This window comes from Drosophila novamexicana, unplaced genomic scaffold (assembly GCF_003285875.2).
Source record: "Drosophila novamexicana strain 15010-1031.04,08,12 unplaced genomic scaffold, DnovRS2.1 tig00000387-arrow-pilon, whole genome shotgun sequence".
NCBI lineage: Eukaryota > Metazoa > Arthropoda > Insecta > Diptera > Drosophilidae > Drosophila > Drosophila novamexicana.
The window spans coordinates 1,257,165-1,270,206 of NW_020824800.1; the positions used below are offsets into that span (position 1 = coordinate 1,257,165).

General features: G+C 37.5%; 2 protein-coding genes across 4 annotated transcripts in view; one reads left to right on the forward strand and one right to left on the reverse strand.

Moving 5' to 3' along the window:
• Positions 1 to 8,673: 8,673 nt before the first annotated feature.
• On the forward strand, positions 8,674 to 10,041 carry LOC115760098 (Golgi-associated plant pathogenesis-related protein 1). Of its 2 annotated transcripts, none has more exons than XM_030701283.1 (4): positions 8,674 to 8,870; positions 9,362 to 9,469; positions 9,541 to 9,767; positions 9,838 to 10,041. In XM_030701283.1, exons 1-4 carry the CDS (start codon positions 8,763 to 8,765, stop codon positions 9,926 to 9,928), a joined length of 534 nt encoding a protein of 177 aa, XP_030557143.1. In that variant the 5' UTR covers positions 8,674 to 8,762; the 3' UTR covers positions 9,929 to 10,041. The 2 variants fall into 2 exon arrangements, with proteins under 2 accessions (XP_030557143.1, XP_030557144.1); XM_030701284.1 differs by having other exon boundaries at positions 8,677 to 8,777.
• Positions 10,042 to 11,620: 1,579 nt separating this feature from the next.
• Positions 11,621 to 13,042, reverse strand: part of LOC115760314 (MKRN2 opposite strand protein) — a 74,071-nt gene continuing 72,649 nt past the window's right edge. For both annotated transcript variants that reach the window (XM_030701601.1, XM_030701603.1), the window contains exon 5: positions 11,621 to 12,942. In XM_030701601.1, coding sequence (XP_030557461.1) covers positions 12,571 to 12,942 — 372 coding nt within the window. In that variant the 3' untranslated portion in view covers positions 11,621 to 12,570. The remainder of the gene's footprint in view (positions 12,943 to 13,042) is intronic.

Genomic DNA, 13,042 nt, shown 5'->3' on the forward strand with positions numbered 1-13,042 from the left:
ACTTTCACATAAACACAATCAAATTTTGCCTTTTGCCAACTTTTCCCATTTGCAGCTCATACAGCAAATGCCGAAAATTGCAATCACAGCAAATTTCTGAAATACTACAGAATTTATTTATACCATAATTCGATGTTTCATTTAGTGGATATACGCGTAAATGTTTGGCAACTGATTAGCCCAGCCGAGCTAATGCTCTCATATCTATGACTATGTGTTGGAACCTCGTGCTGAAAATTGAGAGAGCCCGCCAATATATTGCCAACAGCCTTTTTGGCTTTTGGCAACATCTTTGGCGAAGCATACGAGTTGAAACCTCAGCAGCGGCAAACAGACTGCCTGAAGAGCTAGATACGAATACAGGGACCGGGATGTGTGGTAGGGATGAGACTGTGTCTGTCCCGGAGTCACCAAAGACTCGTTCGAGACATCAAAGTAGTTGCCGAGCTGAATTCCACTTCCCTTTGGCTGCATCAGTAGATATGCAAATCCTTGTCTGACAGGCTAACTCCCTCCTGCCCACTCCCACTATGTTGACGAAATGAATCGAAATGTTGGCACAGTTTGCGTCAAGTTTTGTGCTTCAGGAAATTAGCACGCAAATTACCACAAACACTGCCAAGCCCTTCTCCAACCCGCAAACTAATTGGCTAGAAATGAGTGAAAATAACATTTAACCGATTTATAACATTGCTATGGCATAAAAATGCAGCACTTCAAAGATATATGTATTTGCCATTCTACGTATAAAGAAAATTTAAGTACAACTTGCAGTATACGAGTAGTGCAAATATGAAGACTGACTCAGCACGCCTCAATATTAAATAAGTTACCCTTGCGGCAGCTAAGAGTGGCCCAGTCGAGATTGCCCGACTAGCAGATTCTCTGACCTTAAGTGAGAAACTTGGCCCGGGCAAATTTATTGTTTCCAGCTTATATAATCTTTTTAATATGATGCAGGCGAAACATGGTATCTTACAGATTTGCGGCAGACTCATCAAATCGGCTGTTGAGCAGCCCAAGAACCAATATTTTGTATGGCAAGAGGCAATGTATCTTATGGAGACATCTACTTCTACTCATTATACAAAATTGTAACCTTAACATTTTAAATAGTCTCTGTCTTAAATGTTAGTCTTCTTTTTTAAATAGTTCGCCAGACTATGCCTGATAAAAGTACATCACTTAGAGCCCTACCTTCAAATTTCTATTTGATGTCAAATGATTGTGAAAAAGTTCCTTTTTATTTAACCGGAGAGTCAAATAACTAGGTAAGCAATACTATCAATGACAGCAGCTTTCTTCATATGTTATTAGTTTAGATTTTATATCTCCAAGCTATTTTTGAACTGAAATTTTAAGTAATTATTGACTTTAAAATGGAGTTAATAAAAAATTGGCTAGGTAGTCAAAATGCACAGATGTAACTTTCGGCGATTGTTCCAAAGTATACGGACGTATTCGATTACACTTTCGTGTACATATAGAATAAAACTTCAAGGGTTTTAACGCTTCAAAGCAGTCGAGCGTCCAGTTTCTGCTCCAACATTTCATTCATGTTCATGGGAAAGTGCCTTTTGCAACGAGTTGAAGCGCAAAATAGTCAACGATTGTGACCTTTAAGTGAGCAGAAAATGCGATTCTAAGAAACATACAAGGACCATTTGTGAGATAGAGAAAATTGCACATTCTGCTTCAACTGACAATCCTTTAAAAAATGCACAAAATTCAACATGAAAACAAGTAAAAACGGCCATGTTAAATTGATGTTGGTTCGATGTAAATAAATGCTAAGCTTAGTCAGAATATCTTTATTAGACAACAATTTTTTCTTACAAGAACTTTGTTTTCGATATATTTTTTCTTCTTTCTTCCTATTTAGGCAAACTAAAAGGAAGACAAGTTCTCACCTTTTACTTTGATATAAAATATTATTGAGAGCTCACTTGAAAGTTTACATCGAACCATCTAGGTTCACATTTGATAAGAACAGCATGATTAAAAGAACAGAGCAAGTCTTCTCGAAAACTTTCTATTCTTGTTTATTCGTTCAATAAAATAACTTAGCACCATTGAGGCCATTGTCAATGCTTATAGCTTCCTTCACATGTCATTAGCTTTGTTTTAATATAGTTCATTTTTTACTTTCTGATAATTTATGATGCTGACAAATGATAAGCACTTCCCGTGTACCTTGTACATAAGGGCGTTACGTTTGTGGCAAAGTATCGTTTCGGACCAGGTCCGCGCTCAAATTGGCTAGTTAATTTAGCATCCTAACGCCACAAGTTTTCGGTTGGCTCTGACACCAATTGCTGACTCTCTGCCCCTGTCGTCTGTGAGGCTTAAGGCATACTTTATGTATCAACGTACCGAATTCCATTTACAGATGTTAAACAAGAGTACTTTCCGTTTGGTATTTAAAATCTCCATACCTGACATGCATTTTGTGATACCACTTCAAGGCATTCGACTGGCACAGGGTATTGATATATGTGTGTACTATGCGGCCTGTTGGCTTTCCTGGCTTATTTAATTTAGCATAAAAGCCAAGGTCGGAAATTATGTGAGCCAGCTTTCGAAAACTTGCCCGACCTGGCTAGGCTAGTGCATAAGAGGGAAATTGGGAAGGGCGGGCGGAACGGCTACTTTGTTTGATATCGCTTTAGGCCAGAGCCAGTGAGTGGGAAACGACTTGATGAACTGTAAATGAACTTTTTGTTTGAATTCGATTTAGTTTTATTGCTGAATTTCGCTCAGAACACATATCTAATAGACTTTGCCAGCAGCAGCAGCTTTAGCTTAAAAGAAATAACAAGTCGTGGCCAATTCAGGATATGCTGCTCTGCAGCTCGGACACGTGTCTGGCCATGTTAGTGCATTGTGTGTACAGATTGTTCGAGTGTGCTCCAGCATATATGCAAAATGTATTCGATATCCATTTGCAGACCATATAAATTGTGAAATAAAGCACCATGAAAATGCAAATGATGATGATCCCCACAGCAAGCAGCAACATTGTTGCAGCTGAGAGACAGCTGCGGTTAGCCAGAGTTAAGATGAGTTGAGTTACATTTAGTTCGGTTGAACTGAAGGAGCAGCAAAAACCAATATTGTATTGTTTGACAATGAGTTGAGCCAAACGATAAACGACAAAAGACAACAAAACGGTGCAGGGGAAAAATGCAAATGCAGTTCAATATTCTGGATATTCGAGAATTTTTGGTAAATTGAAGTCTTGTCATAGTCCTGAATACACTAGGCTACACAATAATACATTGCGGTAAGGCCATAACAAAACCATGTGAAAAACCAAATCAAAACCGAATTTATTGAAATTGTCAATGCATATATATGGCATGCACTTCAATTTAGGTACAATCTAGGGTACAAATTATTCCAAAAATAAAACAAATTAGATTCTGAAGCTAATGAGAAACTACATTCTATACTTGCTTTCTTCAGCTCTTATAAGCATGAATGTTTAGATTTGCTTTGTCATTATATAAGAGAGATCTTCAAATATAAAATCTCGTACTTGTCTGATATAGTTAGTTTTGTCTACGTGTGGTATGTTTTGCCCAATTCCCTCTTCAATGAAGTTAACTTTTTCGCATGTCCGAATGAAACAAAATCTTTGAAAACTCTTTAAATGTGCGCCCATAACTAAAATCTAATTTTGTAAGGTCGAATGGTACAGCATTAGGCTTAAAACCAGGCAGCAATATAATAAATAATGTAAACATAAACTCATTGGCATAAATATTAGCACAATGCTAGCGAATGCACTGGGTAATCGCAACAATCCTTGAATGATCCAGTGTGAATTTATCAACTGTCGTTTTAACATTTAAATTGCTGCCAGCCTTAAATATAATAATCAAAGTGACGCATGTACCTAATATATCCTGAATGTCCTGTTGCAATTCAATTTTGCAATGCATTTCGCGGCGCTGACATGGCGGCAGATTAAAGCAGCTGAGCTGATAATTAAAATAGCATTAAATTGTGCGTAAAGTCTAACCTTTAACAAATTAAAAGCAACAACATGCGCTTATGTTTAAATGTTTAAAACTACTTCGGACTAGGCTAGGGCTCCTTTCACTATTCAAATCTTAAGTCACAAAAGAGACAAGATTAAATAGTTAAGAAAGTCTTGAAAAAGAAGGCAACCAAATTGAAGTCAAATCGAATCTATTAAGTGTTGTAATTAATTGGTGTAAATTATAGAAAAAAATAAAGAAAAATCTTAAAAAGAAGTAAATAAACAATTTATCAATCTAGCATATTGTTCAAGTTCAAGTAACAAGTTCTTAGAACTAAGTAGGAGTTAAATTCAAAAGTAACATCGCAAAAAAAGTATGTATATATTTGATAAACTCTGCAAAATCGGGCCGAATGAAATCGTTTCAGTCGAAATCAAGATTTGACCCGGCGACGACGGGTTATTTCTTCTAGATTTCCAAATTTATTTCTATATAGCACGCGTAAATTTTACCAAAACGCACGGGGGCAAAGTCGTTTCGGCAAATGCCAGAATTATTATAATTGAACAAAAATATATTTGATGGTGGCAAAACAATTTGGTTGATAGAACAGTATTAAGCCCCAAATGCATATGTCTAGCGAGAGCCTTGCTGGCTGTCTTCCTGGCGCTGAGCCTTTTGTGGCTAATGTTCGCGCCAGTCTCATTAATAATCGTAATATCCACGGCACGAGGCGGTTTCGTTATGCAAAACTGTCATGAATCAGGCGAAAATGTAATTACATTCTGCTTGATGAGCAGCGAGCTCATCATCTTCCTTGTGCCAGGTCGGGACATTTCATCTTGGATGGCACGCATAACGTGCATATAAATTTTATAATATCGTTGCCAACTTTGAGGACACGTAATCTAGAAGTAAATAAGTTTTCTGCCTTGTCTCGCGCAAACTTTTGCTTATGAGTCTTGAGCCAACAAAGTTTTCTGGTTGCTGCTGTCATCATTCTGTCCATTGGGGTATAATAATGATGTTGTTATTGAATTCAACCATTAAGGATGCTTAGTATGATCGCTCAAGTATAATAAGTTGGAAAACTATAGCTGCAGGCTTGAAAAAGACACTCTCTCACTCTCAAATATTAATATTGTTGAAATCATTATTATCTATTATCCTGGCAATATATAGAAACATATATTGTCGAAAACTCAAAGCTTGAGATTTACTCTTAATAATGAAATAGTAAAGCTGCTTACGAAATCTTTGACAAAGCACATTGGATTTAATTTTCAAAGCTGATCAGCAAATATCTAACTAATAAGTTATCTAATATTTGTCGCCGTTGCTCCGATTTGACAACTGTAATACAATCGGCTGACTACAAATGGCGAATGTGAAAGTGGTGCAATGTCATGCCACAATTACACATTATATGGCCCTTTTGTGTGTTGAACGCACACCCATATGTATCGTATATTACGCGAGAAATGGGTGTGCCTGAAATGGGGCACGCAAACAAGTGATTTTCAATGTCGCAGCACTTACTGGGGCTATATGAGTCAAATGTGTAGGAAATGAGTTTATCGAGAGTCATAGGTCTTTCTAAATGTTATTATTTAATTAAAATGGCAAACGTTTTGTATAAAGGGCGTAACAACAAAAGCCACTGTGAAAAGAAATGTGCATTTTTATCAGCAGTCTCGCAATGGAACAGAAATCAGAGAATCCGCCATTCAGCACAGACCTTGAGCAACTCTTAGTGCGGTTGAGGGAATTCGTTTGTATCTATTCGTTGGCCCATTGTTCTATATACTTATTATCAGTTGGGTATTTGCAGCGAACTTTGTACCTTGCGGCAGACACAGCGAAAGACCTCAATACCAGCGTCCGGTCCAAGCCTTTCTATGGCTGCGTAATGCACCCAATCCCCGCCAGAAGCACCCACTTTTCGACACGTTGCCAACCATTGAAAAATCTCAACTAATGTCAAACGCTTTGTCGCTACCGTCGTCTGCTTTTTTTTTTTGGCGAAAGGGGCGGGCGAATGTGGCGGGGGTTGACTTGACATTTTTAATTTGCTTGTCGCCTGCCTCCCAATAAGTGGGCGTGGTTATTCTGCTTTAAAAGTAGAGCACATTCTTTTTGAAAAGGATAAATGCATTGTCCATTTTGATAGATGCGCAAAGATTCAGAGCAGCCGAAATAAATAGCTTACGATTTTTCACATTCCATCAGCTGGATTGTATATTCTATAACTTTACAATCCGCCCTTATTCCACGACCAAGCCACAATCACAGTGCGCCACCGTGCCACCACAATAAAGTAGCCCCCGGGTTTTATATTCTCGGAATAATAGCGCCACTTGTTCGCAAGTGTTATTGTAAATATTTACAAAATGTACGCCGCAAAAGGTGAAATCCACGTTGATAAGCTAGCCCTCTGCCAAAGATAACAACTGATTTCATTATGCAAATTGGCAAAGTTATTTGACTAAGCCGAAGTCCTAATACCCTTATCTTATTTTGCGGTTAATAAATATTAATTAGCCGAAGTTGTCCCGGACAAATGAAAGTTTACATATGCACATAATCGACATTAGCATTTTGATGAAATAATGAATATTTAATTATCATTAAAAAAATCGCAATAATGAATCGTTTTAAGAATGAATTATGATGAACATAGAAATAAAACCTTATTATTTTTAAAAAAATAATAATATGGAAATTATTTATAATTATTCTTATTAGTTATTAACATTGATAAAACTAGGTCATTTTTAATTTTGTTATTTTTTTTTTTCAGGTGAACTTGGACTTTTCATTTTCACTGCGCAAGAATCTCATCCCCAATTTTAACAAGTAAGAGGTTCTAGTTGGGAGCTCCCGACTAAGGGATACCCTGAACCCTCTTCTTCCAACATCAAATGCATATATATATATATTCTATTTTAGAAGCTATATGTCAAGTTTGGTGACTGTAGCTCTTATTATTTACCAAAAATGCCCAAAAAACAGGATTTCGATATAGATTGCTGGGAACGGAGTAAGTTATCGATTATCGGAAACAAACTTGATCTGCGCGGAAACTAGGAGCACCTACATCTAAAATTTCTCTAGCTCTCATAGGTTCTGAGATCCTTGCGTTCATACATACGGACGGACTGACGGACAGACAGACGGACATGGCTAGATCGACTCGGCTATTGATGCTGATCAAGAATATATATACTTTATGGGGTCGGAGATGCTTCCTTCTGCCTGTTACATACATTTGGCTTTCGCACAAATAAAATATACCCTTATACCCATTTTTAATGGGTTCAGGGTATAAAAAGCCTTTTTGGTCCTGAAAGCTAGTGAATAAATAGATTATTCATTCACATTTAAAGTCACCCCATTTTTAATGATTAATTAATGGGTATCATCTATGAGTTCATCTAAGTTTTTGCGGAAAAATGTCGAAAGGGTGATGTAGAAAACGGACTTTTAGTGACAATAAGAATTGTTTCATCATTTTTGAACAATTTTTACAAAAGTGTGCCGTGTCACGTTTGGGAATGAGTCGCAAGCTGCTTTTTCATCTGATCTCAACAAGTTTTACTCTAACTTCTCACTTCCCAAAAGCTTTCGAATCTGTGGGTCACCTAATACGTCTTCTATAATTTTTGCCATAGATAAAAGTGGGCAGACAGTGTTCAGATACTCTAGTGCTTTGCCTTCAGTACCCTTAGCATAGGTAGCAATATTATGTATCCACGTTCACTAGAGGCGCCCGTCATTCCCTAAGTAATGCTCATGGCGAACTTGACTATCCCAAGGGCAGAGAAAGCAACGATTCTTTGTATAAATCCCTCGCTATCCAGACATCATTATGTATGTTCCACTGTTCCATTGGATTCATTCATGTTAACCACATAAGCTGTAGGGATGGAGGGTTTATGATTTTCACTATGAAGTTATATAGTGTTTAGATTATCTTTGCTGTTATCAACAAATAATCTCTTAGCAAAGTTTAGAAAAAGGCCCAAAAAGGTCTGGGCAAAGGCACGTTTTATTAATCATCGAGTGGGATTGAAAGTTAACCTTTTTTGACAGCACGCTAGTACAGACGAATGTATGGATGGATATGGATTTAAGGCATTTTTGCACCAAGCCAATATACCCATTTCAGCCCGTCTTAAACGAGGCCAGAGCATACCTTAATACGAACTTGGAAGTCGTCTGCTCTATGAACACAATATGGCTACAAGACGACTTGGAGGTGCCCGCCGCCTTTGAAGTTAATATTGTGCCATAAAATTTTAATATCACCATAAAATTATATATCGGCTAACCCAATTATCTACTCTATATTCATGTAAATAATGACTGTAACTGTAAATAGCATATATACATTTCGAAAAGTCGTATATTGTTCATCAGAAGAGCAATCACTGCACGTCTACCTTTCATTTTATAGAGCACTCGCCAGATACCAAGTTTAAGGAAATCTATTCCAGCCAAGTCTACGTCACGTAAGCACTACACTACAAAAGTGGGGCATTGTGCGCGGATGTGCAACACACCCGCTGATAAACGCGATTAGTCAGCGGGCAAGGGAATTTGCTCGAGTTATGTTCGGTTCTGTGGGCCTTATCAGCAAATGAGAACATGCATAAAACGCCGGAGTTGGCGGCTCAAGCTACTCAGTCTGGTTTGAATAAGTCTGGAAACAGCAAGTGCATTGGAAGCATTAATTAAATAATAACTGAAACAATATTGCAAAGTATTCGAGGCAAAATGAGTGTTCAGGCTGTAAGCATACTACTAATAATAATCGGCTGTCTGAGTGGCCCAGTCATTCAAGCAATTGCCCAACCAGGATACGCGTATGATTCCGAAGAGAGTGTAAGGATGTGGTATTGAGGCAATGTTCATATTGATAATCGCTTCCTAAATCAAATACATCCTCTCTGTCCGGGATTAACTATTTTCCGCACCATCCGAGCCCCGCCTCTGTGCAAACTTATATGTACCCGTGCTTTTTCTGCTTAAAATACCTTAAATAGTTCTTTAAAAGTAAGTCAATCGGATAAACAAAATCGGTGGGTGAGTTGTAGCGATCGGATGAATAATAAGCCATCCATAATTACGAAAACAAGTTTGATGTCAACTGAACCAAATTTAAATGTTGTACTCATCTTCAGCCTAAAGGGATTACATTTTCCTAAAAGTCCTTAATAAATTATATTACAGATCTCATAAGATCCAGTACAAAACCAAAATGCTTCATGCCATACTTCCCAACGCATTTCCCAATCTTTGTGGTGTTTTTTAAGAAATAGCTGAAACGCGTATTAAATATTAAAAAAAAAGAAATGAAAACCGATCCATTACAGTTCGAACAAGAGGTGCTTGAGGCCCACAATGCCTACAGAGCTAAGCATAATGCGCCTCCATTGGAGCTAGACGACAATCTATCCCAATTGGCCACCAGCTGGGCTAAGGTACAGAGTGAACTATCGTTATGATCCAGCGATGTCTCGATATATCTAATAATTTGCCATAACCAATGCAGCACCTGCTGGGGAACAATCGCATGGAACATCGCCAAAACAGCGGATATGGAGAGAACATCTACATGGCTTCGGGTGGTAATTTGGGGGGTGCCGATGCAGTTGACTCCTGGTACAATGAGATCAATGACTACAATTGGCGTTCCCCTTCGTTTCAAATGAACACTGGCCACTTTACCCAGCTGGTTTGGAAATCCTCCAAGCGGCTAGGTGTAGGATTTGCTCGACGGTGAGCATAACAAATAGGATCTCCTGTCTTTCCAAGCTAACCAGCCTCCACTTCCCACTTCCTCTTGCAGCGGCAACACAATTTACGTCGTATGCAACTATGATCCACCTGGCAACTATAATAACATGTACCGTGAGAACGTCAGCCCTCCATCTAATTGAAGCTTCACATGGAAGCTTTTGACACAAATCCTTATATAAACTTTATGAAAATCGATTGCCAAACACAAGCTCATATTATAATAAACCGCATTTTTGAGATAAACCAAAAAAAATACATAAAATAAATTAAAACTATATATTATCCCACAGAGACTAGTGACAGCAACTAAAATTATAGTTGTTAACACAAATATAAAAGGTTTTAAAATGCATGCCAAAAATAGAGGTTGGCATTAAAATATAATTATTATTCTTATCGGAAATTATTAAATTCCAATAAGAAAAATAGACAGTTTCAGCTCGGCAAAACTTTAACAATATCCATATTATATTTGCGAGCCTTTTATAACTTCTTTCAATTAGTAAACATTCTCAATTTGTTTTCTTTCAGTGTGCATATTTTATATGTTTTTTGGGCAAGTTTTTTATATAAACTAATTATGCTACTTACGTACATGACATCCATCTTGCTCAGCCATGCGGCTTCCATAGACGATGAATTGTTGTTTAGAATAAAAAAGAAGAAGAAGAAGAAAAAGACACAATACAATTGTCATCTTTGCTTATCTTTCTTCTCAATCTAATTACTCTCTCACTTGTTTGTTCTCTTCCGTACACACACTTCAAATTGGCTCTCATTACCAAAATGGCGATCGCTGCAACGGTTTATGAAAAGAAAAAAATCACATAAAAAAATTGCAAAAAGAATTCCATATTGAAACTTTCATGCGCCTTCATTAAGCTGACAAAAAAATAGATTTACAAGAATTATGCGCGACGCAGCTGTTTTCTATTATGAAATATATTATTCACTATAATTTCTACAACTTGTCGCGCAATATAACTATTTTTATCGCACAAAAAAAAAAAGCCACAACAAAAAACTTCCGCGTAACTTGGAGCTAAGCTGCCAAATGAAGCGGCGAAACTGCAGCGGGGCTCTTCTCTCTCATACGATTTCGATTTCATGGTGGGTTCGCAATTTAATTAACTCCCGAGGAAACATATGCTTAGCCAGCTGATTTGTATTTGGGATAATTGAAAAACAGGCTTAAATTAATGGGCTTTGCAAATCAAGCTCAACGTAGTTTTCGCTCGGAATCTTTATGTCACTTAGTCAGCTGTTCTAACTGTTACAATTAAAGTCTGCTACACAGTGTCTGTTGTGTAATTACACAGGGAAATTCTAACAAGACTTTGTTGGGAATAGAAAATGGTCACGCTCGTGCAGCGCCGATCGTGACTCATAGATGGCGTTAGTTACATATACGATATTCGCCATAGTGAGATTTCATAACAATATTGAATTGTCTAATATTATTGTTTATCTGTATATATATAAATATAAATGTTTAATAATAAGAGGCAAGATTACTGGTCGCTTTGCCCAGAGACACGGATAGCTTTGATGATGGTGGTATCTTCAGGCTTTATCGTGGACATCGGGATTTATTTATAGTTACACCGCTTGAAGACAATTTTCTGTTACCTATAAAAAAATATCATTTACCTTTAAATCAAATAAAAAATGTGAATATACAAAGTTATATATATAAATTAACCATATTGGAATATGCATGACACATAAGAGAACTTTTGAGCACTTTTTTTCACAATTTTTCTACACTGGTGTTTTTCTTTTTTTTTTTGATTAAGAGAGATCTTCAGATTGACTAAAAACATTTAAAACTTTATAAAATATATTACATAATTTATTTTGAAATCACTATTTAAAATCACATTAAATACAATTTTATCATTTCGCACATTCCTAATTAAAGACAAGTAAAACAAAAATAAGTAAAGGTCATAGTTAGACCGAGTAAATATTTGATGTAACTTTTAAGCAAATATCATTTACATATAAATCAAATAAAATATTGAAATTTCTGTGTCAAAGTATCTGGTATTTTGTGAATTATACAAAGTTCTGTATATACTGTAGGAACAAAGTAACTAAATTGAAATATGAATGAAGCATATTTAATAGTGTTGCAAATAGTATTATGAATAGTATTAACGGTATCTGCTAAGCTATCGATAATGTGCTATCGATAATGCATCCCGACAGAAGTCAGCAGCAATAAGATTTGTCAATTAAAGTATAATTAAAATGTAAATAACCTTTTAAATGTCCCCTCATAACTATTTAATGTTTCGCTGCTTTCAACTACGAAGTAATAAAACCAAGGACACGAGCAGGATATCGATTTGTGCTGCAAAAGTATCGATAGTGATGATTCTGGACTTATTGATCTGCTGAAAGACATATATACTAAAATAGAAGCTAAGTGGCAACTGGTGCGGCAAATGGTGAATCTAGCTTAAAAAAAAACTAAGCGATGATTTCCATATCGCTTATTATCGATTGTTTGTAAACGTGGACAGTTATCGTTTATCGGAAACAAACACGTGCGCGGGAACTGTGAGAACTTACGCTGAGATCGTCGTGCTCATGCATACAGTCAGACGGACGGAAGACGGAATTGACTCGGACTATATATATATATTATAGGGTCGGAGATAATTCCTTCTACCTGTTACAGACATTTGAACAAAACCCTTGTGCATCATTTACCCATTCTGTCATCGATAAGTTTTGCTATCGATAGTGCCATCTCAATTTTATGTAAAGCTATCGATTACTCTTCGATGGTGCCGAGTGTTTGACGTAGATGAGAACGTGTTCCTATATGTCCGCACACAAAGCTGTTCGTGTTAGCTCTTGTGCTGGCCAATTTGTGATCCTCGTCCGTTTTGGATGGCCGTTGCTTGGGCTGCTGACGATGCACATGAACGCCTGCCAGGCGCAGCCGGCGATATAGCGATATGTATTTGCCAGCCGTGGTCGTTCGGGGCACAATGAACTTCTCACAGAAGCTGGTCTTGGTGCGGGCCGCCTCGCTGAGCTGGGCATAGTTGAGCGACTGCAGGAAGGCCAGCACAAAGGTATAGCAGTTGTGGCTGCTCTCCTCGTAGCGTTCAATGGACCAGCGCGCTGACTGCGCACAAATCTATCGGGGCAGAAGCAGCTTAGAGATTTGCATGCAATTCCTGTGTACCGGGACCGGAGGCATCCGAGCAGAGCGGGGTGCACACACAAGCCACACTCAC

What these genes read in the sequence shown, in the direction of transcription:
- LOC115760098 (XM_030701283.1), top strand. Translation starts at nt 8,763, where the DNA reads ATGAGTGTTCAGGCTGTAAGCATACTACTAATAATAATCGGCTGTCTG. An exon ending in TGGCCACCAGCTGGGCTAAG is followed by an intron (nt 9,470 to 9,540) that starts GTACAGAGTGAA and finishes TAACCAATGCAG; the next exon opens with CACCTGCTGGGGAACAATCG. An exon ending in GGTGTAGGATTTGCTCGACG is followed by an intron (nt 9,768 to 9,837) that starts GTGAGCATAACA and finishes TTCCTCTTGCAG; the next exon opens with CGGCAACACAATTTACGTCG.